The sequence below is a fragment of the Poromitra crassiceps genome, assembly GCF_964638095.1.
Source record: "Poromitra crassiceps genome assembly, chromosome: 9".
Lineage (NCBI taxonomy): Eukaryota > Metazoa > Chordata > Actinopteri > Beryciformes > Melamphaidae > Poromitra > Poromitra crassiceps.
This window is the reverse complement of record NC_139630.1, coordinates 54,279,562-54,305,879: the sequence shown is the minus strand read 5'-3', so window position 1 is coordinate 54,305,879 and position 26,318 is coordinate 54,279,562. Positions and strand designations below refer to the sequence as shown.

Here is a 26,318-nt window from a genome sequence, read left to right as displayed (position 1 = left end):
GCTTGCCGTGATTGGCTGCAAGCAAAACCATACAAATAGTATCTTTTTTTTCTAGATCTGTGTACAAAAAGGGGCGAATATCGTTTAACTGCAGAAGTTTGGATACTTGGTACTGGGTTATCCGATGCATACGCCAACGAGTCAGGAGCTGTAACCAGGAAGTGGTGGGACATTGGAATAAGCCAGAGTGTGCTCACTGCTTAGGGTGAAGTGGTGGAAGAGACCAGAGTCGACATTTCATTGTGTTCAAAGTCTACATTTTAACTGTACTGTAACTTGTCACATTTAACATTTTCATCATTCTGGCCTAACCCAAATGTACGCCCGATCAATTAATTGAATATGAATCGTGATCAAGATTTTTGGCTTCCCACAATCATGGAAAATCGCGATAAAAGCTTTTGCATTGCGTTTAGCAGTGTTGTCGTCGTTTTGGCCTGTGTTGTAAATCAAGCGCACCCCTTTCCCTCGCAGTGGTGCGCTCTGCCTCTCCTCCAAAGCCCAAACACGCTGTGGTGCGTTGTGTGGTTTCAGCTCCAGTCCATTTCTTTTTTTAACTTCAATAAATGCATGATGTTCCCAAAGTCAAAGAGTCATCGTGTTAAATAGTCGTCATCTCAGTATTGATCAAAAATAATGGGGATTATCGTTTTAACCATAATCGTGCAGCCTTATGTTATAAACCCAACCTAACCAAGTGGTTTTACTTCCATAAGCATAGTCGTTATGTTTTCCAATTTACCCCATAATGTCCCAGGCGAGGCGGCGTATCGCCTGCATGCAGAATTGTCCATTGGCATACAGTAGCCTATGCACGCCATTTTGAAAGTGTTACGTCATTTTATTTGTACGCAGATCTTTCCCCCTAAAGGATTAACCTTCTGAGAAAGTGCCTTTATTTTTATCAGCTGAGGGAAGACAATGTATTATCTTGTGTTTGTTTTGTATTTTCTTTCATTGGTTTGGATGCTGGATGTCGGGTGCTACTTTCAGAAGCCAACTTTTAATATATGCTTTATGAGAGAAAAAACATATTTTGTATTATTTGCAAGTGTAAAGTGTATTTATACCATAAAGTATGTACAAAGTATCTCTTTAGGCATGGAGGAGGAGAAAAAGAAGGAAACCGCCAAGAAAAAAAGAAGTTGTTAATACAAAACCCCCACATGGGGCACTATAGAGAGTTTTAATACATTTCCTATTAAATCGACAAGAAACTTCTCCAGCTGCTTCTTTTCACCTGACAGCGAGGACTTTCACTGGCAGGACACAAGGTGTGGGAGGATCACACTATTCCCCCCAGTTCCCCTCCCCCCCCCCGAACAGGCACCCCGACCGACCAGAGGAGGCACTAGTGCAGCAACCAGGACACACGCATACCCTTAATCCCGCTTCCCACCCGCAGACACAGCCAATATTGTGCCTGTATGGATACTTGACCAAGCAGGAGGAAACACGGGGGCTCGAACCTTTGACCCTGGTGTTGGGAGGTAGGGGATCTACCTGGATGCCCTGACCTCTGACCCTCGTGTTGGGAGGTAGGGAATCTACCTGGATGCCCTGACCTTTGACCCTCGTGTTGGGAGGTAGGGAATCTACCTGGATGCCCTGACCTTTATTTGAAGGTCAATACAGATGGGTTTTCCCACAAATATTGACAGACTTTGAAGACTCTGTTTCATTTTAAAATGAGGCAGAAGCTAAATTTCCCTCTTGCTGGTGAGACCCCGGTTCCACCTGGTTCTCTTTAGATGTTCTCATAGGAACCAAGTGACGCTCCCCAGACGTACAGTTTGTTTGATGTGTTTGAGTTCCTTCTCGTTCCCTTTAACAGATGTTGCTCTTCGTCTCTTCTCAGGCCTTTCTCCCCGTTGCTGCATGAGACATTTTGATCTTTGATTTGATTTGTGTACGGCAGTATGCATCGTATTTGTTCCTGAGGTTGTGTGTATTTGATCAGCAGAGATTCCTCCCCTCTTTTTTTGCCAAACATGTTTTTTAAGTGGTGTTATATTCAGACTTTTTTATTTGTTTTTGTACTGTACAGTTTTATAATTATTTGTAAAAAGAGTGGGGAAGGACAGACATGAACAGTGCGGAATGTGGATGGATTGCCTCGTGTCATACATGTTAATAAAGGTTAAGAGTCGTCCGGTTAAACTACACAGCGAGTATGAGTGTTTTATTGTTTGTTTGTTTGTTTATCCAGCTTATTTCTAGCTGCCCGGATGCCTTACGTGATGAACAGGAATTCATCGACGGGATGAGGAATTAATCCATGATGATATAGGCATAGCCTACTTAACTAATAATAATTCATATATGACTCAGTTATATATGAATTACTTTCATTAGTTGATGATGCGGTAAGCATCAATTCATGGCTTAATTCATCATGAGTTAAAGCCCCAATCAGTAAGATTTTTGACATTTTTTACTGTAATATATCAGCGTTTTAGTCACAGGACATGGTAGATTGACTTGGAATAGGGAGACCCTCGTCTTTATTTATCCCACACCGCCCTCCATTGGCCAGCACTGGGACTAAGCAGTTTGTCTGCCACGTCCCGTAGCAAGAAAAAAGAAAAAAGGAAAGCATGCGCAGTACAGCGGAAGCGCTGTGTTCCTGAAAACAAGGAAGTAAACTCGATTCGGATTTGCTACGAAAATGATGTTTCACGGAACTATGGATTATTATTTCATCACGTGGTGAGTACCCGATGTCACAACATGTACATAGAGCTTTCTGGCGCTGTGTTTTGTTGACTTTGAACGGCGATATCGTTATCGATACTAATGGACGCAGAGGGCGCTTGGAAAACTTACTGAATGGGGCTTTAAGCATCAATAAATGCACATGTGTGCACCAGTATTGTAAAGTGTTACTGATCTCATCATGACATCCAGGAAAAGGCTATATTTTGCTAGCCGATGCGTTTAGAACATTATTCTCACTTTGTAGTCTTGCTCTAGTGTAGCGTATTAATGCGTGCTGTATGTTTGCTGTATTACACTCTGCTGAAGAAAAATCAAGATGGCGATGGCCAACGAATCAACTCCAAACGGGAGACCAAAATGAATGGGATAGCTTTGTCCATATGTTTTAGGTCAGTGGGTCCAGGCAGGAGGAGCATTCTCCAATCACACCAACTGGGAGCACCTGGTCAGTGCCCCAGAGGCTTCTTAACAGCTGAAGGCTCCTCATTCAGGGGAGGCTCTCCCCCTCCCCTGCATCGCAGGAGACTTATTTTTGATCGGCGTGGCCGTTTTGGTTGTTTTTGCTTTTACAACATTGTTTTTGTTGCATATTTTCTAACACTTGGATTATTGTTGAACACATTTTGTTCTCTTTTCACTTTAAAAACCGTGTGTTCCCCTTTTTTGTCATGGCTTTAAGAGCCAGGTCTTGACAGCACACACGCTCCATGACACACGCACACCACACGCAGAAATGAGCGATTGTGATGTCATCAGTCATGTCACTCGTGCAATTGTGATGTCATCAGTCATGTAGTATGTGTGATGTCACTAGAGCAATTGTGATGTCATTGTGATTAAACAGTGACATCATCAGTGATTTATGCCTGGGACTGATGTCATAGACATAGTGACATCATCAGTAAATCCTTCCCTGCAGAGGCTATAAGTAGGAAGGACCGGTGCGTCGCACAAACTCCATAATGGCTGATGTTGACGAAACACTGAAGAGGATTGAGGCCGACAAAGATGTGATTGGAACAATAGTCGTTAATCCAGAAGGTCTTCCAATTAAATCTACGTTGACTAGGATGGCCACACGGCAGTATGCAGAATGGCTTCAGAAGCTCACCATACTGGCCAGAAGCATAGTCAGGGACATCTATATAGACCCTCAGGATGACTTCAGCTTCCTCCGCATCCGCACCAAGAAGGAGGAGATCATGGCAGCAACGGAGAATGAGTTTCTGCTGATAGTCGTCCAGAAACTCAAGGATTAGCCGCTTCCTCACATGGTGTTCTTTATTCAAGCATTTTCTTGAGTGGAGACCACGGTGAAGGTGACCTGTCACCGGGGCCCTGGGCTACTGGTGGAAATGAGCTGGCCCGGCAGGACCTGCACCGTCTGGAGCGGGTGGTTCTCAAATGGGGGTCCGCGAAGTTTTCAGGAAAATAAAAATAAAAACTTTTTTTTTTGCAAAAGCTTCATAGTTAACGAAAATATGTTATGCTTTAAATCTAAAATGGTTCATGGATTACATTCTAATCTAACAAGGGGGTCCTTGGCTCCTTGACACCCTCTGGTCTGGTCTAGAGGGCGGGGCCTGGAGCTGGCCGTGGACGCTGGACGTTAACCTCGCGTCACCATGCTCTTCTCGAGGAGAAGAGCTATTATTATTTTAACCTTTATTTATACAGGGGTAAGGCCCTTTTTCAAGGGAGCCCTGTTACAATAAAAATATTTACAGAGGTTGCAGAATAACAGACAGGAATAGACAATCAAAACAAGGAGATAAAAGTACAAATAAAGCAGGACTTAAGAGCCACAACTTCCCATAAGGCATGTGGCTCTAGAGCCTCGGGTTGAGTATCACTGCACTAGAGCAATTGTGATGTCATTGTGACATCAGTAACTAAACAGGACATCACTGATTTATGACTTACATTTGATATTGATCAATGACATACACTGATGATGTCATAAACATTGTGACATCATCAGTGACGTCGGCAATCCTTCCCTGCAGACTCTCTTAAGTAGGACCGGTGGGGAGTTTAACAATTTGACAAAACACTCCGTAATAATGTCTGAGGAGGTTAATGTTGAGGACCGACTGAAGAGCATCGAGGCCAGTAAAGGTGTGATTGGAACAGTAGTCGTTAATCCAGAAGGTATTCCAATTAAATCTACGTTCAATGACTCCACCACATGTCAGTATGCAGGGCTGCTTCAGCAGCTCACCATCTTGGCCAGAAATGCGGTCAAGGACATGGACCCTCAGAATGACCTCTGCTTCCTCCGCATCCGCTCCAAGAAGCACGAGATCATGGTCGCAACGGAGAACGAGTATCTGCTGATAGTCGTTCATTTAGCTGAGAGTGTTCCAGAAGAAGAAGAACCTAAGTGAACACAGCTGAGAGTGTTCCAGAAGAAGAAGAACCTAAGTGAACACAGCTGAGAGTGTTCCAGAAGAAGAAGAACCTAAGTGAACACAGCTGAGAGTGTTCCAGAAGAAGAAGAACCTAAGTGAACACAGCTGAGAGTGTTCCAGAAGAAGAAGAACTTAAGTGAACAACATGCTGGCTGGTGTTTTGTGGCTGGCTTGGCTTGAGTCCCCTTGGCTGTCCTCATCCTCCCCGTCGTCCTCCGGGATGCCCCTCCGTACCCTGACACTCCAAACAGAGAAGAATCGTCTGCTCAATCGTGTAAACTGCATTTGCTCTCATGAGGATCTGGGCCCTCTGGACGAACAACTGAGGGGCTGGAGACTTTGAGCCTCTGCTGCAGACCCTCCAGGCTGAGCTGCTCCAACTTTCTCATAGCAGCTCTGCATCTTCACCGGGTGGAAGGCCGGCATGCTGATCTTCTCCATGTGCTCCGCCACTGTCTCCTTGGTGCCTTTGTTGATAGTGTTCTTACTCGTGTCCAGCAGTTCCGTGAAGAAAACATTGCGTATCTCGGAGAATCCCCGGCTGGTCGGCTCACAAAGGGGATCCAGGTTGGAGCTGAGCACTGGACGCCCGCCACTGCTCGCATCTTGTTGGTGACATGCTCCTTGCAGGTGAGGATCTGGTCCATATGGTCTGTTTGTATGGAGGCTTAACAGCACGGGACGTCCCACCTCACAACGCTGTTCCACAGCCTTGTACTGTCTTGGGACCGGTGCTGCACCAGGCTGTACACTGCGTCACTGATCAGCATCTAGTTCCTTCTGCTTCTCGTGCATCTCGCCTTTGAGTCAAGGGGAGATCAGCTCCCTCATTTCAGGGAGGTTAGACCAGGTTAGACACATGTCCCAGGTGCCATGCACGTATACGTGCAGAGGATGTTAGTGAGGCAAATTGGACTTGCGGGCGATTTTTGTAAATAAATAAACAATGACTGGAATGACTACTTTTGCGACACTTAACGGCATGTTAAATATATAAATGTTCTATAGGAGGGGAAAATGGCAGGGGCTCAATGCCTGCCAAGTGCCGTAGTGCTCATAAGCCTGGAGGTAGTGTCGTACTGTGTCTGTGAAGGCCCGCGTCTTGTTCTCTGACAAAATATTGTTGGCATGTGATGCAGTTCCGGACTGCAAAAATGGCATCACTAATGCGTTATTATGGAACCCACTGGAGTTTTGGGCAGAAAGAAGCCTTTTGTTGACCTTTTGACAGCTCAAATCCCCCCCCCCCCCCTTTCCCCACACACACACACACACACACACACACACACACACACATTGTCCTGGGCGCACCAACTGAATTACTCTTGATAGCGGACATTGAAATAAATTATGGTCATGTACGTTCCTTAATCTAATACGCTAATGTGGCTTCATTTGATCAATATCGCTTGAATATCCAACCAATATTATCATGGCCGACCCCTCCCGCCCTGGCCACAAACTCTTCAAGACAAGACACCCCCTCACGGCAAGAACCACAGCCCCCTGGCAAGAACCACTCCCCCACGGCAAGAGACTGAGGTCTGCCAAGACCAGAACCACTCGCCACAAAAACAGCTTCTTCCCAACCCCAACCATCATCAGCCTCACCAATAAGGCCCGAAAACCCCTTCCACCAAGGACCTCACCAACAACCCCCCACAAATCCCACTACCTCCTCCTGAACTCAGCTGAAGCCCCCCCCCCAACTGATATGACCCCCCCATCAAACTGTAACTCATATCTAATTTAATGTCTGTTTAACTGGGACTGGAAATTCTTGTAAAGTCACTGCTTATTTAATTAACGCCTATTTAACCCAGACTGTAAATTCATGTAAATTCACTGCCTATTTAACGCCTATTTAACGCAGACTGTAAATCTCATGTAAATTCAACATAAATTCATATTTAATATCCACAGAACCATATCTCAGTAGCACATTGACAGAATTTCTTTCACATTTGGCTCAAACGTCAAAGTCTGGACAGACATGGATGTCGACTGCTCACTTGTTGGTGGAGGCATACAGTATATCCGCGGTGCGGTCATTCTAGTTATGAGGACAAGTCCTCCGCCTCTCCGCTGGGGCCTGTCTTTTCTTAAGATGTCATAGCCTCGTAATGAAAAATCAATGTCTGGCGAGTGAAAGGTTTCATTCATTGCAGCTACATGAACATCCTTTTCATGTAGAATGTGGAGGATCTTAGGCCATGTTCACATTACAGGCAAATCCGATTTGCTGCTAAAGTCTGATTTGGGAGTGTGTCCGCACTGCCACAAATCTGATTTGGGGAAGTGTTCAAGTCGGATCTGTGTGTCCAGATACAATGAGCCAATGAGCCAACATACAATGTTTCTGACAGTATTTGCATGTCTGCATTCTGCTCTTCAAGTCCCCGCCCCCTGCAAAAGACACTCTCAAATCTGATTTGGCTGATCAGCGCGTCCACACTGAAGTCACATCAGTCGAAAGCAGATTGGAAACTACCTCCATATGTGGTTTGGGACAAGTGACATAAATCAGAGTTGGAGCGTCCAGACTCATAAAACCAATCTGGATAGAATCATTAATAGGTCACTAAAGTTCACAAATCAGATTTGGCCTCCTAGTCTGAACATGCCTTTATTCCTCTTATGTGAATATGTATTAAAATTATATATATTTTTAAAGATAGTTTATTTGAGGTGTTTTTCAAAACATTTGGCTTTGCAGTTGGCAACCAGATGGCCCCCAGACATAGGGCCAACTTTCTGATGTCTTTACATCAGAAAGCCGGCCTATGATGTCACTCGAGCAATTATGATAATTATGTAACGGTAATGATATCATCAATGACTGATGTCATCAGTGATTTCTGACAAACAGTGATGATGCCAGAGACATTTGTGACTTCAGTGATATCATAAATCAGTGATGATGTCACACTGTTCTCAACCTTTTTACCCCAAGTCCCACTAAAGAAAGATCAGGCTCTCTAATACAGCTTTTCCATGATGCACCTACAGGAACCTGGAGCTGGAGCTAATACAGCTTTTCCATGATGCACCTACAGGAACCTGGAGCTGGAGTGCTGTGCAAACCGGCCCTCAGGCTCACAATACCACCATACTAAGAGCAATTTAACAATGGAAACCAGTCCTGTGACTGTAATTGTCGTGCATTTACATTTTTTTGAAATGTTCATTAATGTACACCTGTCCCCTATCGAACAAATAAACGAATTGAATTGAATTGAATTGAACTCTATGACCAACATTTATTCAGCTACAACAAACAGTTCACGCAGGAGGCAAATTAATTCCTAATATTTATTATTGACTAAGCCACAGCCGCAAATCACTATCTTCATCATCCTTATCTGCAGAGAAGCTGCATCTCAGTGGAATCGCAGGTGAGGGCAGGTGCTGCCACCTCCGGACCGTCCAGAGTGTCCTTGATCTTCATGTCCACAGACTTGATCTTCCAGGAGTTGTCCTGTGGCGAGCGGATGAGGCCAAATATCTGCTCGTAGACACCGAGGCAGGCCGCACCCCTGTGGATGGTCCCGGCCACGGCTACCGTCACCGTTCCATGGGGAGAGGCCAGTGCTCGCAGGCCGCGTGGCTCCAGGTTGGGGATGAGCTGCAGGTGCTCGTCCCGGGCCAAGGCCAGGAGACGCAGGCTCACCAGTTCTGACCCCTCGAACTGCTCCGTCATATTGCTGTCAGCTCGAGATGGTAACACCAGGCGCAGCTTTGCATCTGGCCAGAAGTGCTGCGGTCCCCAGTCCTGAGGCTGCTGGCAGATCATGGGGTTCTGGCTGTTCAGCACCCGGAAGAACCACTCACAGAACTGATGGCTCAAGGCCAACGGGTCAAATGCACTGGTCTCCCTCACTAGGCTTTGATCAGCTGATACCTTCTCTTTCGACCAAAACTCCAGTGTCCGTTTCACCAGCTGGTGCTTCTCGCTGTGAGGGGGCATCACCACCCCCTCTAGAGCCAGGTACTTGAATATGATGTCACGATGCACCTTCTTCCTTGTCAGGAGTTCCTCAGCATCTTTGGTGTAGGAGAGAATTGCTTCCATGGCTTCTTTGATATTCTCCACTTCTATTAATTTATTCGTAACCGTGTTGCTAAGTGAAAGTAAATCGGTTTTTGGCAGTACGCTCAGCATCTTTTTGCATCCACAGCTCTCTGTCTCCGACAAGGCTGACATCTTCGAAAGGACATCTGTGCTTGATACTAACAGCAATGTCTACTGGTCCTAGGATTTATGTAGGATTTAGGATTCATGACATCACTGATGATGTCACATATTATTATATGTTTATTAATATGTATATTAATATTATAGACTCAAGCATTCATCAGTGGTGAATGAACTGAGGGAAGGAATACAGCAGGTCTATGACAGTGATGCAATTTATGTCATCGTTGATGTTATGATGTCATCAGTGATGATGCCATCAGTGATGCCATTTGAGCATTTGTACCACTTGAGCAATTGTGATGTTCCCAGTGATTATGTCATCAGTGATGGCAATTGTGATTTAATCAGTGAGTGATAGCATCAGTTATGTCATCAGTGATGATGCCATCAGTGATGTCACTTGAGCATTCTGATGTCATCGGTGAGTGATGTCATCAGGTCGTATGTGCCCACGTGTAAAGCTAACGCTTCGTTCACAATCTGCCCTTGCTACCATAATATCCATTTTAGGGAAGCCATGCCATTAGACTGTTGTTCCATACTGCATAGGAACCTGTGGACTGTGAAGGACCTTCATGGACATCATCAGTGATGTCAAAGCACTGTAGACTTTCTATACTAATGAGGTCATGGACATTGTGACCTTATCCGCGAGTTAAAGCACTGGGGATTTCATAAATTGTATATGCTAATGATGTCATGGACATTGTGGCATCATCAGTGACTTTCCCGCCTGGGGCTATAAGGTGGTGGGAGGTTGGATACATTGGTTAGAACATTCCCCTCATTCACAAACATGCTATACAACAGGACCCACAATCCCCATAGCCTGAAGCAGATTCGTTTGGACCAGATCTGGGATGAACTGAGGGTAGGAATACAGCAGGTCTACGCAAGAACAAGCATGTTGAAGTCACGCTACATGGAACTCTACACACATGTCCATAATTACTGTACCAGTGTTCAGCAATCTAACCAATCATGGGGGGGCGGACCCCCACCATCCAAGCCTAATAAGTCTCCGACCCCTGGTGGGCCGCAGTTCGTTGTTTTGGAGCTCTACATGAGGCTGAAGGAACACCTCAAGTCCTACCTTACCAACCTGCTCAAGGACGCGGATGACTTGATGGACGAGGAACTGTTGAAGTTCTACATGCAGCAGTTGGAGCAGTATCGTTTCTCTACCAAGGTTATAAACGCGATTTTTTCCTACGTCAACTACCACAACCGCCAGGAGGGTGACGAGGGACACATCTACTCGCTTGGTCTAGTGACATGGAGGGAATGTGTTTTTACGCCTTTGTATAAACGGGTAACCAATGCTGTACTGAAACTGATTGAGAAGGAGCGTAATGGAGAGAACATCAACACCCGGCTTGTCATTGGAGTGCTTAGGACGTACGCAGATGATACGTTTCATAAAGCACCCACATTGTCTGTGCATGAGGAGAACTTTAAGTCCCAGTTCCTGACTGACATGGAGCACTTCTACACCACAGAGAGCACCAAGTTCCTCCAACAGAACTCTGTTACCGAGTACATGAAGAAGGTGGAAGGCCGTCTTCTAGAAGAGCAGCGTCGTGTTCAGGCCTACCTCCATGAGTGCACTCAGGATGAGCTGGCCAGGAAGTGTGAGCAGATCCTCATCGAGAAACACCTCGAGATCTTCCACACTGAGTTCCAGAACCTACTGGACGCTGACCGGAGTGAAGACTCGGGGCAGATGTACAACCTGGTATCTCGGATCACCGATGGGCTTGGAGAGCTGAAGAAATTGCTGGAGGTTCATATCTACAACCAGGGCCTGGCTGCCATCGAGAAGTGTGGTGACTCTGCTGTCACTGACCCTAAGATGTACGCCCAGACCATCCTGGATGTCCATAAAAAATACAACGCCTTAGTCATCTCAGCCTTTAACAATGATGCTGGCTTTGTAGCTGCTCTGGACAAGGCCTGTGGTCGCTTCATTAACAACAATGCTGTGACCAAGATAGTTAAGTCGTCCAGTAAGTCACCCGAGCTACTGGCCAGATACTGTGACTCCCTGCTCAAGAAGAGCTCTAAAATCCCAGAAGAGGCAGAACTTGAAGAAACTCTCAACCAAGTGATGGTGGTTTTTCAGTATATAGAAGACAAAGATGTGTTCCAGAAGTTCTATGCTAAAATGCTTGCCAAGAGGCTAGTTCACCAGAACAGTGCCAGTGACGATGCAGAGGCTAGCATGATCTCTAAACTCTTGCAAGTGTGTGGCTTTGAGTACACTGCCAATTTGCAGCGAATGTTTCAGGACATAGGAGTTAGCAAAGACCTCAATGAACAGTTCAAGAGGTACCTCATCAACTACGCGCCCTTAGACTTGGACCTCGTCATCCATGTCCTGAGTTCTGGTTCTTGGCCATTCCAGCATTCCTGTACCTTTGCTCTCCCCTTAGAGCTGGTGCGAAGCTACCACCGCTTCGCAGGCTTCTATGCCACAATACACAGTGGAAGGAAGCTGACTTGTCTCTACCATCTGTCTAAAGGGGAGCTGGTCACCAACTGCTTCAAGAACAGATACACACTGCAGGCGTCCACCTTCCAGATGGCCATCCTACTGCAGTACAACACTGGGGACGCCTACACAGTCCAACAGCTCACACACAGCACCCGCATCAAAACTGACATCTTGGTTCAAGTTCTTCAGATACTGTTGAAGTCTAAACTCCTGGTGTTGGAGGATCAGAATGCCAATGTGGACGAGGTGGACTTCAAACCAGACACTGTGATCAAACTCTTCCTGGGTTACAAGAATAAGAAGCTGCGGGTCAACATCAACGTGCCAATGAAGATGGAGCAGAAGCAGGAGCAGGAAACCACTCACAAGAACATCGAGGAGGACAGGAAGCAACTGATCCAGGCGGTCATTGTGAGGATTATGAAGATGCGTAAAGTGCTGAAACACCAACAGCTGCTGGCAGAAGTCCTCAACCAGTTATCCTCTAGGTTCAAACCTAGAATCCTTGTTATTAAGAAATGTATCGACATCATGATAGAGAAGGAGTACCTGGAGCGATTAGATGGAGTGAAAGACACTTACAGCTACCTGGCTTAGTTCAACCTCCTATTTAAGCCTCAAAGCATCACACCGTCTCATTTTTAACGGTGTGGCCACTAGGGGGCAGATGTGTCTGTAAGAGGGTCTGTCCGTCTGTCTGTCCCCATGAAAGAAAGAAAGAAAGAGGCCAGGTCACTGATGAACACAGTGAGATCACGCGTGAACACGGTAGTTATGGCCACAGTGAGATCACGCGTGAACACGGTAGTTATGGCCACAGTGAGATCACGTGTGAACACGGTAGTTATGGCCACAGTGAGATCACGCGTGAACACGGTAGTTATGGCCACAGTGAGATCACGCGTGAACACGGTAGTTATGGCCACAGTGAGATCACGTGTGAACACGGTAGTTATGGCCACAGTGAGATCACGCGTGAACACGGTAGTTATGGCCACTGAGATCACGCGTGAACATGGTAGTTATGGCCACAGTGAGATCACAGAAGTCACGTGAACACAGTGAGATCACACGTGAAGACTGAAGTTATGATCACAGAAGTTACATGGCCACAGTGAGATCACGTGTGAACACGGTAGTTATGGCCACTGAGATCACAGAAGTCACGGGAACACAGTGAGATCACACGTGAAGACTGAAGTTATGATCACAGAAGTTACATGAACAGTGAGATCACGCGTGAACACGGAAGTTATGGCCACAGTGAGATCACAGAAGTAACGTGAACACAGTGAGATCACGCGTGAACACGGTAGTTATGGCCACAGTGAGATCACAGAAGTCACGTGAACACAGTGAGATCACACGTGAAGACTGAATTTATGATCACAGAAGTCACGTGAACACAGTGAGATCACGCGTGAAGACTGAAGTTATGATCACAGAAGTCACGTGAACACAGTGAGATCACGCGTGAACACGGTAGTTATGGCCACAGTGAGATCACAGAAGTCACATAAACACAGTGATATCACGCGTGAACATGGTAGTTATGGCCACAGTGAGATCACAGAAGTCACATAAACACAGTGAGATCACGCGTGAACACGGTAGTTATGGCCACAGTGAGATCACAGAAGTCACGTGAACACAGTGAGATCACGCGTGAAGACTGAAGTTATGATCACAGAAGTCACGTGAACACAGTGAGATCACGCGTGAACACGGTAGTTATGGCCACAGTGAGATCACAGAAGTCACGTGAACACAGTGAGATCACACGTGAACCAGAGATGGGGACTTGGACTTGAGACTTGAACTAGAGTTGCACTTAACTTGCACACAGAGTAATTTGAGACTTGACTTGAGACTCGCCCTCAAAAGACTTGAGAATCGACTCTGTAAACAATCTTTATTTTTATTTTGGGGGTGCATTAAAATGAAGGAAATGTCTAATAATATCAACTAATCAACCAATGCTGACGCACAGAAAAGAAAAGAAGAGTGTTAAGTCAAGTCTCAAGTCACTGTGTGTGCGACTTAAGTCAGTCTCGAGTCCAAGGCCCCATCTGTTCTAAGCAGACCGGATGGCATCTAGCAGATACTGTAGAATGCTCATCCACAAGTGAGTTGAGACTTGACTTGAACTTGTGACCAAAGACTTGAGACTTCACCTGGACTTGTCCCTCAAAGACTTGAAACTTGACTTGGACTCTAGCGAGCTCAACGACTTGAGACTTGACTTGGACTTGCAAAAAATGACTTGTGAGCATCTCTAGTGTGAACACAAGTTATGGTCACAGACAGTGAGATCACAGAAGTCACACATGACAGTAGACAAATCCATTCATACAACACATCCCACTAGAAATGGTATTTGGATGTTGTTGTTTTCATATGGACAGGCACAGAAACACAACTGATGGACTTCCATAAATCCATTAACCTGAGTAAGCAACACCTCAAATTCTCCATTGATGTAGGCTAGATGTTCAGAAAATGAACTATCTTTAACTATCGTAAAAGCACAGATAGAAACTCATTACTTCATGGGAAATCCTACCATCCAACATTTCAAGAAAAACCTCCCCATTTCACAGTTTAACCGCATCAGACGGATTTGTAGCTCCGATGAGGACTTTCAGAAACAATCAGCCGAACTCAGGGACCGCTTCAGGAAGAGGCGCGGCTATAGGGAGGAATGGATCACACACACACGCTTTGACAACATCTCTCAAACTGAGTGTTTGAAAGAAACCTAAAGAACTTGAGTCTCTGAGGTGGCAGGTGAGTGCTTCTACACAGATGCCGCGATTTCACAGTTTTCATATTTTTTGCATATCAGTGTGGACGGGGAACTTTTCATAAAACAGCCTGGAAACGCTGAGCGGACGGAATCTCAAAATGCATGAGAACGCCATTTTCAAATGGACCAGATCAGTGAGGAGATCCTGTGGTCGTGGGTGGCTGGGACACAGGAGGAACATGTGTGAATACTTTAGATGGGTGTCACTGTCCTTTAAGCCTCCACCGCCCTGCTCTGCTAACAGTTCTTTAAGCCTCCACCTCCCTGCTCTGCTAACAGTTGTCCACCTTTGCAAACAGCACACAGCGCAATAAACACCTTCACACAGCTGCTAAAGTGTCTCTGAACTACATGGTCAATATTCACTGTTTGCACAAACCTCAGAAACCTTTTTTAGACAAGAACATCTACAAAGACAAGGACTATGTCCTGTAAGACAGGGGAGGAAAGCGGTGGTGGAAAGGAATGAAGTACATTTACTCAAGTAGCCTACTGTACTAAAGTACAATTTTGAGATAATTGTAGGCTACTTTACTTGAGTATAATTTATCCCACTCTACTACATTTCAGAGGGAAATATTGTACTTTCTACTCCACATCATCCTACATTAGGCTACATAGCCTACATTACCTGACCCGTCGTCAGTTTAAAGGACTTATATTTTGCACTTTATAATATGTGATTGTTTTTCTGTATTGCTTGAACTACTAGATGTGGCCACTGTGGCTGCACTTCATGTTGTAAACAAACGTTATTAGCTAGCTAACACTGTTTTATAGCCGATATTTATGAGCTATAATTTAATTCTAATGTTATATTTGTGCATTATCCCTAAAGGGTTGTGTTCTTTTGTGTCAGGGTGGAACTGCACTGTCTGGTTCTGTGTGTGCACGTTTCAGACAGGAGCGCGGCAGGGCGCGCAGTTGCGCTGTTTCCTCATCCGACTCATGCGCGTGAGCAGCAGTGCGCGTGCACGGTCCACAGCAGCCGGGTCACAGCCGGTGTGCGTGCGCGTGCGCGCGCGTGTGCGTGTCGGTCACACAGTCAGTGCGAGAGAGAGGCTTTGTTGTGTCCGCCGGCAGAACAGCCAGCCAGTCAGCCCAGCTCGCCTCGCTGCTGCAGCGGGGAGGGAGACAGACTGTCCCCACACAGCAGCCGCTGCAGCCCGGGCAGGAGGGGCGTGAGGACGCTGCTGCCTGGAGCTCTGGAGGAATTCACACAAGCTGACGGTGACGGCAGAGGAAAAGCCAGGAGAGAAGAGACTAGAAGGCGTTTCTGTTCTGCTGGACAGAGAGAAGAAAAGAGAACAGAGGAGGATTTCCCACACACACAGACTACAGACAGCTGGAGGCGTTTTACCTGCTGGGTATGACTAGCCAATATCAATTATGAATAGGCTATTAATAATATAGCATAGATGATATCGTCTCAGATTTTGGATATGGTGATATATCATGGCATTGTTGTTGTTGTCCTGGTTTTTTAGTAGTGATGTCATTTTCTGAACTTACCAGACGGTTCTAGCTCTTCTATTTACCCACTTCCGCATTACTGAGGATTATTTATCAATATCTATATTTGTCAATATTTTGCGAAAGCAGCTATTCAAAGTATTCCCATGATGTCACATGCATTTTATACCAATATGGCGCTTTACAGTACACACACATCTCATTGGCTGTTTTTGTCATTGTTAATCACCTGTTAATGATTACACTCACCTGTTATTGTCCTACCAAGATGACCATGTGATGATGTAACGGAATACTATGAATAGTCATCCAGCCATACGATATAGTCACAATCGATGTCGAGGTATTTGCCTGGTGAAAATACAGTGATATTTATTTTGTCCATTATCGCACAGCCCTACCGCTGGGTTTGTTTTCTCCACAGTGATGGAGGTGAGAGAGGAGAAGGTGTCAGAGGACATCATCATCATCACAGTGGATAACTGCTCGGAGCTCCTGGGCCGAGCCAAGGCGCAGGGCTCAGAGGCACTGAGGCAGAGGGTGTACAGGTTCATGAGCCAGCATTACCTCCAGGTCCTGAGGAGCCCGGGGGTCTACGGCCGGCTGACGGCCGGGGAGAGGGAGCTCATCCTGGCCGGGAGAACGCAGGGCACCAGACTGCTGGCGGTGGTCGAGATCAACGAGGTATATAAACTAAATAAAGTATAAGTATAAGGTCTATATATTAAATTAGTGATTCTCAATATTTTCATCAGACTCCTGATTCATCACGATTGATGACATCATCAGTCAATGTGGGTAGATAGATAGATAGATATTTTATTCAAGTGTCATGCACGCAGGGTGCCCAGCCCGCATGGGCTTATAAGACACTAAAAACAACAATCTTGCATGGTGTGTAAACAATTCAACAAAAACATACAGTATGTATGCATATATATACATATACACACAGTATGTATGCATATATATACATATACTGTACATACTAGCATACTGGGTATGACATCATCAGTAGGTCTGCTATGACATCAGTCACCACTGGCCACACCACAATTCAGTCTGGCCACTATGACATCACTCAATGATTGTGGGGCATGATATCATCAGTGGGTATGACATCACTCGGTGATTGTAGGGCACGGCATCATCAGTGGGTATGACATCACTCGATGATTGTAGGGCATTGGCATCATCAGTGGGTATGACATCACTCGATGATTGTAGGGCATTGGCATCATCAGTGGGTATGACATCACTCAATGATTGTAGGGCATGGCATCATCAGTGGGTGTGACATCACTCAATGATTGTAGGGCATGGCATCATCAGTGGGTGTGACATCACTCAATGATTGTAGGGCATGGCATCATCAGTGGGTGTGACATCACTCGATGATTGTAGGGCATGGCATCATCAGTGGGTGTGACATCACTCAATGATTGTAGGGCATGGCATCATCAGTGGGTATGACATCACTCGATGATTGTAGGGCACGGCGTCATCAGTGGGTGTGACATCACTCAATGATTGTAGGGCATGGCATCATCAGTGGGTATGACATCACTCGATGATTGTAGGGCATGGCATCATCAGTGGGTGTGACATCACTCAATGATTGTAGGGCATGATATCAGTGGGTGTGACATCACTCGATGATTGTAGGGCACGGCGTCATCAGTGGGTGTGACATCACTCAATGATTGTAGGGCATGGCATCATCAGTGGGTATGACATCATCGGTCGGTGGTGTTTGCATGCTCAGTTGATGGATTTGACGAGTTGGGAGTGAGAATGGGCTGAATACATAGATTTTGTTGATACTGTCTAGACTGTTTATTGTATTGTGTGTGTGATGACTGAATCCCAGGTGTTGGAGCGTGCGGGGAGCCGGGAGAGCAGCCGTCCTCAGAGCCCGCTGTGCGCCCCAGAGGAGAGGCGTCAGCGGGTCTGGTGCTTCCAGGAGGAGAGGCAGCGCTGGGAGGTGCTGAGCAGCCTGCCGGAGGAGGTCCCCACCAGAGGCTCCGGCATCTGCACCATGTACAACTACCTGTTTGTGGCAGGAGGGGTCAAGGTGCACGGCGAGCGCACCAAGGTCACGTATCTAATAGGGATGCACCGATTGCCATTTTCTTGGCCGATTCCGATTTCCGATTTTTGAATAGTCTGACTTGCCGATACCGATTTTTGCCGATTCCGATTTTTTTTTCTAAAAACAACAATTGACAGCTTACACAAACGTTTTTGTAACTTTGTTTGAAAATTAAGATTCATAGAACAATTCTTACATCTAATGGGGATCCAAATAAACAAATAAACAATTCTTATCATTTGCATGAAGTAGGACCATCTCACTCAAACACATCTCAAAATAAAAGTGTTCCAGGTTAGGCTACTGGACAGAGCTTTTTTGTGCAAATACAATGAATACAAAAATTAAATTAAATCCAATAGCCTATATCCCACAGCTATCATGCATTTACTTTTCCAAAAGAAAACAGGTGCAACAGAACATCAAAATGATCCATGGACAAGGAGTTTATAGACTGGCTCCAGACCAGTCCTCTTGAGTAGAGGGGAAATGAGTTTATGAGTTACAGTAACGATCTTCAGTCTGAATATCAGGCGGAGTTTACACACAGTCCGAAGTTTGGTATGCGTATTTTTATCTGCCATCCGAAAAAATATCATCACGCACAGAAAACCTTGCACACTTGTGAGTCCGATGCATTTTTATTATTATGTCCGTCGTTCTCATGTCGTTCTATTTGCAATACGAAACAAATAGTCTCTCCTGTATCCACGTCACGTTACAACATGACTTGACAGGCTGAGGCAGCAGCGCTGATGTGGAATGGAAAAGGCAGGTCGGGGAATGGTTATACTGGACACAATGCTCACGTTCACCTCGCCAAGTCGGCTGTGCACTGTGGCCGGGTGCAGCAGCACTGCTTCCCGGGGAGAGAGAGCAGAGAGAGGGGGGCCAGTGAGGTGAAGCGAGCCGCTCAGACTGGACTCCAGCCGAGCGGGACTCGGCCGCATCTCTGTCTCCACGGCTTATTTTCGACTTGCATGTGTGACAAACTGCAAGCTTTGTCTACTTCACTGACGGTGAAAAAAATCCACAACGAGGAAGGTATGCTGGCGTGTGTGGCGTGGTGGCTGGGTGCCTGCTCGGTGCTTTGGGGTGCGCGCACGTCATGTGAAAATCGGCTCACAGAATCGGCTATTTAGAGTGACCGGCGCAGATCACCGATCGAGGCCGATCACGTGAAAATCGGCCATTTCCGGTCACGTGCCGATCGATCGGTGCATCCCTAGTATCTAACAAGTGGCCTCAGAGGCTTTGTAGCCTGCCTGATGGTCGGCTCTGTAAACCTGTTTCTGTGGGCTTCTCAATTGAGTGTAAAAAAATATATAGCATGAGAACCTTGTTCAGCTTCTTGCATACCAGTGGTGGAAAGTAACTAAGTACATTTAGTCAAGTACTATACTTACTGTAATACAATTTTGAGGTACTTGTACCTTACTTAAGTATTTCCATTTGATGCTACTATAATCCGCTATATTTTAGAGGGAAATATTGTATTTTTCACTACATTATTTCACAGCTATAGTTACTACTTTTCAGATCAATATTTTATATTGAAAACATTTGATCATCTTTCTAGATTAGACTACCCAGTGTAGCCACACATATAGCCACATTGTTAAGATTAGCTTCACATTGACAACTTTAAAATGCTGCTTACATGTATACAACATGTATGTCAACAAGTCAGTATTAATTACTATTCCAATAATTCATGAAAAATATAACTCTTTAAATTGGGACAGTTTGCATGAGTACAGTTACTTTCAAGTACATGTTGCTGCCACTACCTTTACAAAGTAAGATTTTGAATGCAGGACGTTTACTTGTAATGGAGCATCTTTACGTTGTTTTATTGCGACTTTTAAAAAAGTTGTAAAAGATCTCAGTACTTCAACCACTGCATATGTCCCACCTTGCCCACACAGATATGGCCTATTCTGACTTAAATACATGTCATTGTGACATTGTAGTGTCAGAGAGTGATGAACAGAAATGGTTTCAGTCGATAAATAAACCAGAGGGTAGCAAACTGCGCACTTATTGCCTGTTTAAGAGCGCTTTTGATACAGAGCCATACTGTGCGTACAAAGTATCATCACAGCAGCACAGAAGTGCCTTTGCTAACTTCAGATGTGGAGTTGTACCTTTAGAGTCCTACCACAGCTATACTGGTTTTGTACCCTGTGTAATAATGGTTCTATCCGTCTTCCAGCCCGTCTACTCTCACACTGAATTCTATTCAGACATTTGTTCATTTTGTTTCTTTCAAACTTTCAAACCATCTTGCAAGTTTTAACGAGTCCGATGATTTAAATAAATTCTCTGTAGTCTTAGCTGGTAGGCTAAATGCTATAATGAATGTGCCAAAGATTGCCCCCCTCGCCCTCAAGAGGCGACATTCTTTCTTGTGTGTAGTCCTACAGTATATATGTTTCAACTTTTATTTGTATATTTTTTATGACTGTGTCGAATCTCTTTTTGAGTGGGTCCTCAACCTTAGTTTTGATTGGAACCTGATTCTCCTGTATGTTGAGGAGTGACACAATAATAAAAATGTTCTCTCGATCTTTTCTACCAAGGCGTCAGACAGAGTCTTCTGCTACAACCCGCTGACGGGCTGCTGGAGCGAGGTGCGGCCGCTGTCCCAGCCACGCGCCCAGCTCAAACTGGTCTCCATGGACGGCTTCCTGTTCGCCATCGGAGGGGAGTGCCTGTTCACCGTGGAGCGGTACGACCCGCGCGCCGACAGGTGGAGCCCGGTGGCGCCCTTACCCAAAGGAAGCTTCGCCGTGGCGCACGAGGCCACGAGCTGCGGCGGGGACCTGTTCGTGTCCGGAGGCTCGCTCTTCTACCGGCTGCTGAGGTACGACTCGGGGATGGGGATCATTCATTCTTATATAGAGACAGTCGGCATGTCTGGGAACGCCCGTACAGGCTCTAGGAACGCCCACAATAGACGCTGGGTTAGCCTGGGGGCGGGGCCAGGGTGGGGTAAATTCCCCTGTTCTATCCATTCAGCAAAGTTAGAATTTAGCGGATAGCCCAGCCCCAGGCAGACACGATCGCGGGATTTAACCACCGCAGTAAACGCACATCTGAGCAGACGTCTTGTGTTCTGCTCTAGAACCCCCAAACCTGTAGTTTAGAGCTTTGCAATTCAATTGAATTTAAAAAACGTTGGACAATCGATGTATGTTTGTGCACTAGTGATCTGAAAAGACATGACTCTTGTCTCTCGACTCTCGAGACATAATGTTACATTATAGCCAGGACCCACTAGTTTCCATAGCTGTATATCGATAAGCTTGAACCTTATTGATTTTCGGGTTTTGAGAAATTTGTAACCGGGTCCGGGTTCCTTCCCGGGTCTCGCTCGTCTTCCCTAGGTACGACTCGCGGCGCGACGAGTGGGAGGAGTGCCCCTTTAACGAGAGCCGTCGGCGCTCCACAGACATGGTGGCGCACCGGAGCCTGGTGTACCGCTTCGACGTGGACCGCCAGCGCGGCGTCAACGTGTTCAAGTACAACACAGTGGTGAAGGTGTGGCACGGCGCCGCCCACTTCCCGCTCCACAACCCGCTGCCGTTCCGCTGCGCCGTGCTCGGGGACCGGATCTACTGCGTCAACAGGAGCCACACGCTGCAGTTCAGGCTGGAGGAAGACCCGGACCCGGACCCGGACCCGGAGGCGGACCGGGAGGGGTTTCTGCCCGAGGTCCTGCCCGCTCCGCACGAGGCCAGAGGAGTGCTGGTGCCGTTCGTCCTCAGCCTGGACAAGACTGACTGAGACAGAACTCTGAGAGATACCCTCTGCGGGCTGCACATTCATGGGGCTTTCACATAGACACAAGGAAGAGCGTAAACTCTTCTCCCGGTAGCCACAAAGTTAGCATAGCTAGCTAGCTGCTAACAGACAGGGAGGGAGGGAGCCTATAGCAACACGACGCTAGCTAGCTGTTTCTTTCATTGAAAACGATGGCCCTGCTCTGCGCAATGTTGCACTTGCGCTATCTATGTGAAAGCCCTGTGAGGCTGCAGGCTAAATTAAGTAATTGGTTGGTTGATTTCTGGTGATATTGTGACAATTTGGACTCAAACCTCGCTGATTCCACTGACAGCTGAATTGAGACAATACTGTCTGTGGGTCTAACAGCTACAGACAATACTGTCTGTGGGTCCAACAGCTACAGACAATACTGTCTGTGGGTCCAACAGCTACAGACAATACTGTCTGTGGGTCCAACAGCTATAGACAATACTGTCTGTGGGTCCAACAGCTACAGACAATACTGTCTGTGGGTCCAACAGCTACAGACAATACTGTCTGTGGGTCTAACAGCTACAGACAATACTGTCTGTGGGTCCAACAGCTATAGACAATACTGTCTGTGGGTCCAACAGCTACAGACAATACTGTCTGTGGGTCCAACAGCTACAGACAATACTGTCTGTGGGTCTAACAGCTACAGACAATACTGTCTGTGGGTCTAACAGCTACAGACAATACTGTCTGTGGGTCCAACAGCTACAGACAATACTGTCTGTGGGTCTAACAGCTACAGACAATACTGTCTGTGGGTCCAACAGCTACAGACAATACTGTCTGTGGGTCCAACAGCTACAGACAATACTGTCTGTGGGTCCAACGGCTACAGACAATACTGTCTGTGGGTCCAACAGCTACAGGAGCAAGAGAGGAGTTATATAGACCAGTGGTTCTCAATGTGGGGTCCAGGGACCAGAAGGGGTCCTTGAGGGGGTTCTCGGGGGTCCCCAGCAAATTGACGATTTAATTTACAAGACGTGAACACAGTTAGAGAATGCTGAATAATGACGTGAGAATTGTGATCATATTTTCTCTGTTATCTCTCTACATATACAATACAATGCATACAATACAATACTGTTATCTCTCTACATATACAATACAATGCATACAATACAATACTGTTATCTCTCTACATATACAATACAATGCATACAATACAATACAATACAGACAGTCATGAAAATCAAAAGTATGATTTGGGTCCAAGAGACAAAATGTCATCAAATAGGGGTCCGTGGGGGTCTAATGACGTAGGGCTCCGTGATATGAAAAAGGTTGAGAATCACCGATGTGGAATTCAATCTATGAAAGTGATCCTTTAAAACAAAGGTAAGTTATTTTCAGATGCTGCTTGGTGATGCAGGGAATCTTAATGTCTGAATGTTTCTGAGGAGAACCTCATTGTGAGTGAGTGGAAAACCTCTCTCGTGTGCTCGCCTGTTAAAACAAACTGTTCAGCAAAGAGTCTGTCTGTAGCTTCCAGTCCATGTCTGTCTGTAGCTTCCAGTCCATGTAAGCAAAGAGTCTGTCTGTAGCTTCCAGTCCATGTCTGTCTGTAGCTTCCAGTCCATGTAAGCAAAGAGTCTGTCTGTAGCTTCCAGTCGATGTAAGCAAAGAGTCTGTCTGTAGCTTCCAGTCCATGTAAGCAAAGAGTCTGTCTGTAGCTTCCAGTCCATGTAGCCAAAGGAAATATACCACAGTCCTGACTGGAGACATGTCTGATTCGTAGAGGAACAAATCTCCCAAAAAAGGATTTAGTTGTGTTTTTGTTTTGACTGTAGCCTAGCCCTTCCCGAGGTAGAGAAAGGCATAACATTTATTACACATTATATCTGTAAAGGTCTAGGGGGAAAAAACATAGTTGTGCTTTTGCTGCATTCAAGACACTTTGCAACTCGGCAAAAGCTACAGTATTTCCGAATTGTAATAAATTAATTAAATTAATTAACGGTTGTCACTTGAGGTCGGAATTACAGTCGGAGATTGGGGTATCATTTCAGAGCTCCAGTTTGCCTGATTTGACGTCATCAATCACGGCGGCCTTCATAGTAATGGATTTTTAAAGTGTTTGTTTAATTTGATGTGTAATAATGCAATATGTGTTTATATTGTTAGATATTTGATTTATATTTGTTTATATCTTATTATAGCAATATGTTTAATTTAAAGCCCCATTCAGTAAGTTTTCCACTGCGCCCTCTGCGTGCAATAGTATCGATAACGATATCGCCGTTCAAAGTCAACAAAACACAGCGCCAGAAAGCTCTATGTACATGTTGTGACATCGGGTACTCACCACGTGATGAAATAATAATCCATAGTCCCGTGAAACATCATTTTCGTAGCAAATCCGAATCGAGTTACTTCCTTGTATTCATTCAGACAGTGCTTCCGCTGTACAGCGCATGCGCGCGTCCTGTTTTTTTTCTTTTTTCTTGCTACGGGACGTGGCAGACAACTTGCTTAGTCCCAGTGCTGGCCAATGGAGGGCGGTGTGGGATAAATAAAGACGAGGGTCTCCCTATTACAAGTCAATCTACCATGTCCTGTGACTAAAAAGCTCTTTTATTACTGTAAAAAATGTCAAAAATCTTACTGATTGGGGCTTTAACAGCTATTTACAAATTAAATTAGCTAGCTAGTTTGTAATGTTAGCTATCTAGCTAGCGACATTAACTGTGTATGTTTTCTGTTTCCCCTGAGTTAAAAGTGAAGGAAATTATGTCGGAAGTCTGAAATCTCAAGTTAACTTGCAAGTTCCGACGTGTCTTGAATGCAGCAATAGTTCTACCTCGGATATAGGGGTATCTCAACTTTTAGCTGCCTTAGTTCCTGTAGCCTACGTACAGTGCCAACTTAACCTGTAGTCTCCCAGCCTGTCAAGCCAAAGGACAAACTGTCCGTTTATGAACAACAGTGATTCATAGAACTATCATCGAGCTGTCTGAAATCACCACTACCTGCTGTAATGTTGAATACATTGATGTCTCCATGCAGCAAATGCAGTTTAAGATGTTTGGCTGATATTACGTCACCACCACAGTGACAGAAGATAAGCCCAGGAAATGAAAAAATAAAGAAAATCATTCTAGCAAATTCTGCTAAGCTGAAATTGTAATTTTCAGTTACAAAGTTGATTGTAAAGCTAATGCTAACTTGAAGCTAAGCTAACCTGAACCGCACTGGAGACCTTACGCTTGAGCTTGATGCATAAACAGAGATGAGAAATACCGTTTTCGTGATCGTTTTTTTCTTGTATTCTTTTTTAAACTTATTGTTGAATATGACGTTCATTTGATCTAATCAAGACATTTTGTCAACTCTGTTTTAAGAAGTGCCATACAAATAAAGTTTCTTCTTGATTTATGAAGATGTAGTAGTGACTTCTGATGTTGGCCAACAAAAGCCTGAGCCATGATATGTCATGTATCAGAGGAAGCATGTGGTAATCTACAACTCTCCCCTGACTGGGGGGTGGAGCAACGACCAGGACAGCAGGGCGAATTGCACTAACGTTACAATGGGGGGGGGGGGGGGGGGGGTCAGATATGATATACAGTCTGAAGGTCTGAACACTGTGAGAGCAGCTGAAGTCTCTCCGCTCTGCCAAAGTGTGTGTGTGTGTGTGTGTGTGTGTGTGTGTGTGTGTGCGCGTGCGTGCGCGCGCGCGGTGTGTGTGTGTGTGTGTGTGTGTATGTATGTATGTATGTATGTATGTATATATGTATATGTGTATATACATGTAGGGGAGAGTGGGGTGAGTTGTGCCAGCGGGGAAGTTGTGCCACCCCTTGTATCTAGAAAGCCATAGAAGAAATTGGTCATGTGACCACACATTTTTGAAGAGGCATCCATTTTACTCACTCTGCAAAGAAGGGAGGCAGATGGCACAAGAGCTAAGCACATTTAAGTTCAAAAAACTGTTTTTTGCCTCTCAAAGTAATTTTTTTATGATCAAGGTTTATTGATTGTTGTGTCTGAACAATTATAGACAAGCTTGAAAACATTTCACACATGTGTTAGTGTTTTAGTAAGCTACAATATGAGGCTATACTGTTAGCATGATGTTAGCTCCAAACCAGCTATATGATACAAGTTTGTTAAAATGGTGGGGATGGGGTGATTTGTGCCAAAAGGCCTGGGTTAAGTTGTGCCAGTGCAGTTGCAGTTGATTTAGTGATTTTTTTTTTCATTTTGTTCTTAAATGTTTAAATAGACCTTGTTGAAGAATATTGCAGTATTGGCAAGTGTAGCCTGGCTCTGTGATAGTTGATTTTGTTCATTTTGAACATAAT

At 45.4% G+C, this 26,318-nt stretch overlaps 2 protein-coding genes and 1 pseudogene across 3 annotated transcripts; 2 read left to right on the top strand and 1 right to left on the bottom strand.

Annotated features, from left to right (window-relative positions):
- Positions 1-8,487: 8,487 nt before the first annotated feature.
- LOC310781976 (uncharacterized protein C3orf38 homolog) lies at positions 8,488-9,333 on the bottom strand (the record flags this gene model as incomplete). The annotated part of the gene is made up of 1 exon (XM_083642628.1): positions 8,488-9,333. The coding sequence occupies one exon, from the start codon at positions 9,331-9,333 to the stop codon at positions 8,488-8,490; it is 846 nt and encodes a 281-aa protein (XP_083498754.1).
- A 790-nt stretch (positions 9,334-10,123) lies between these two features.
- On the top strand, positions 10,124-12,418 carry LOC310782146 (cullin-1 pseudogene; annotated as a pseudogene). The gene has a single exon. The product of its transcript is annotated as a cullin-1 pseudogene (transcript).
- A 3,398-nt stretch (positions 12,419-15,816) lies between these two features.
- On the top strand, positions 15,817-22,485 carry LOC310782823 (kelch repeat and BTB domain-containing protein 11-like). Its single transcript, XM_083643589.1, has 5 exons — positions 15,817-15,994; positions 16,496-16,784; positions 17,971-18,195; positions 20,775-21,058; positions 21,582-22,485. The coding sequence occupies exons 2-5, from the start codon at positions 16,527-16,529 to the stop codon at positions 21,979-21,981; spliced, it is 1,167 nt and encodes a 388-aa protein (XP_083499715.1). The 5' UTR covers positions 15,817-15,994; positions 16,496-16,526; the 3' UTR covers positions 21,982-22,485.
- The last annotated feature ends 3,833 nt before the right edge of the window (positions 22,486-26,318 follow it).

Bases quoted from the DNA above. Each gene is read 5' to 3' on its own strand.
- LOC310782823 (XM_083643589.1), top strand. From the start codon at position 16,527: ATGGAGGTGAGAGAGGAGAAGGTGTCAGAGGACATCATCATCATCACA. The intron at 16,785-17,970 runs GTATATAAACTA...ACTGAATCCCAG, and splicing joins CGGTGGTCGAGATCAACGAG to GTGTTGGAGCGTGCGGGGAG. The intron at 21,059-21,581 runs GTACGACTCGGG...CGTCTTCCCTAG, and splicing joins CTCTTCTACCGGCTGCTGAG to GTACGACTCGCGGCGCGACG.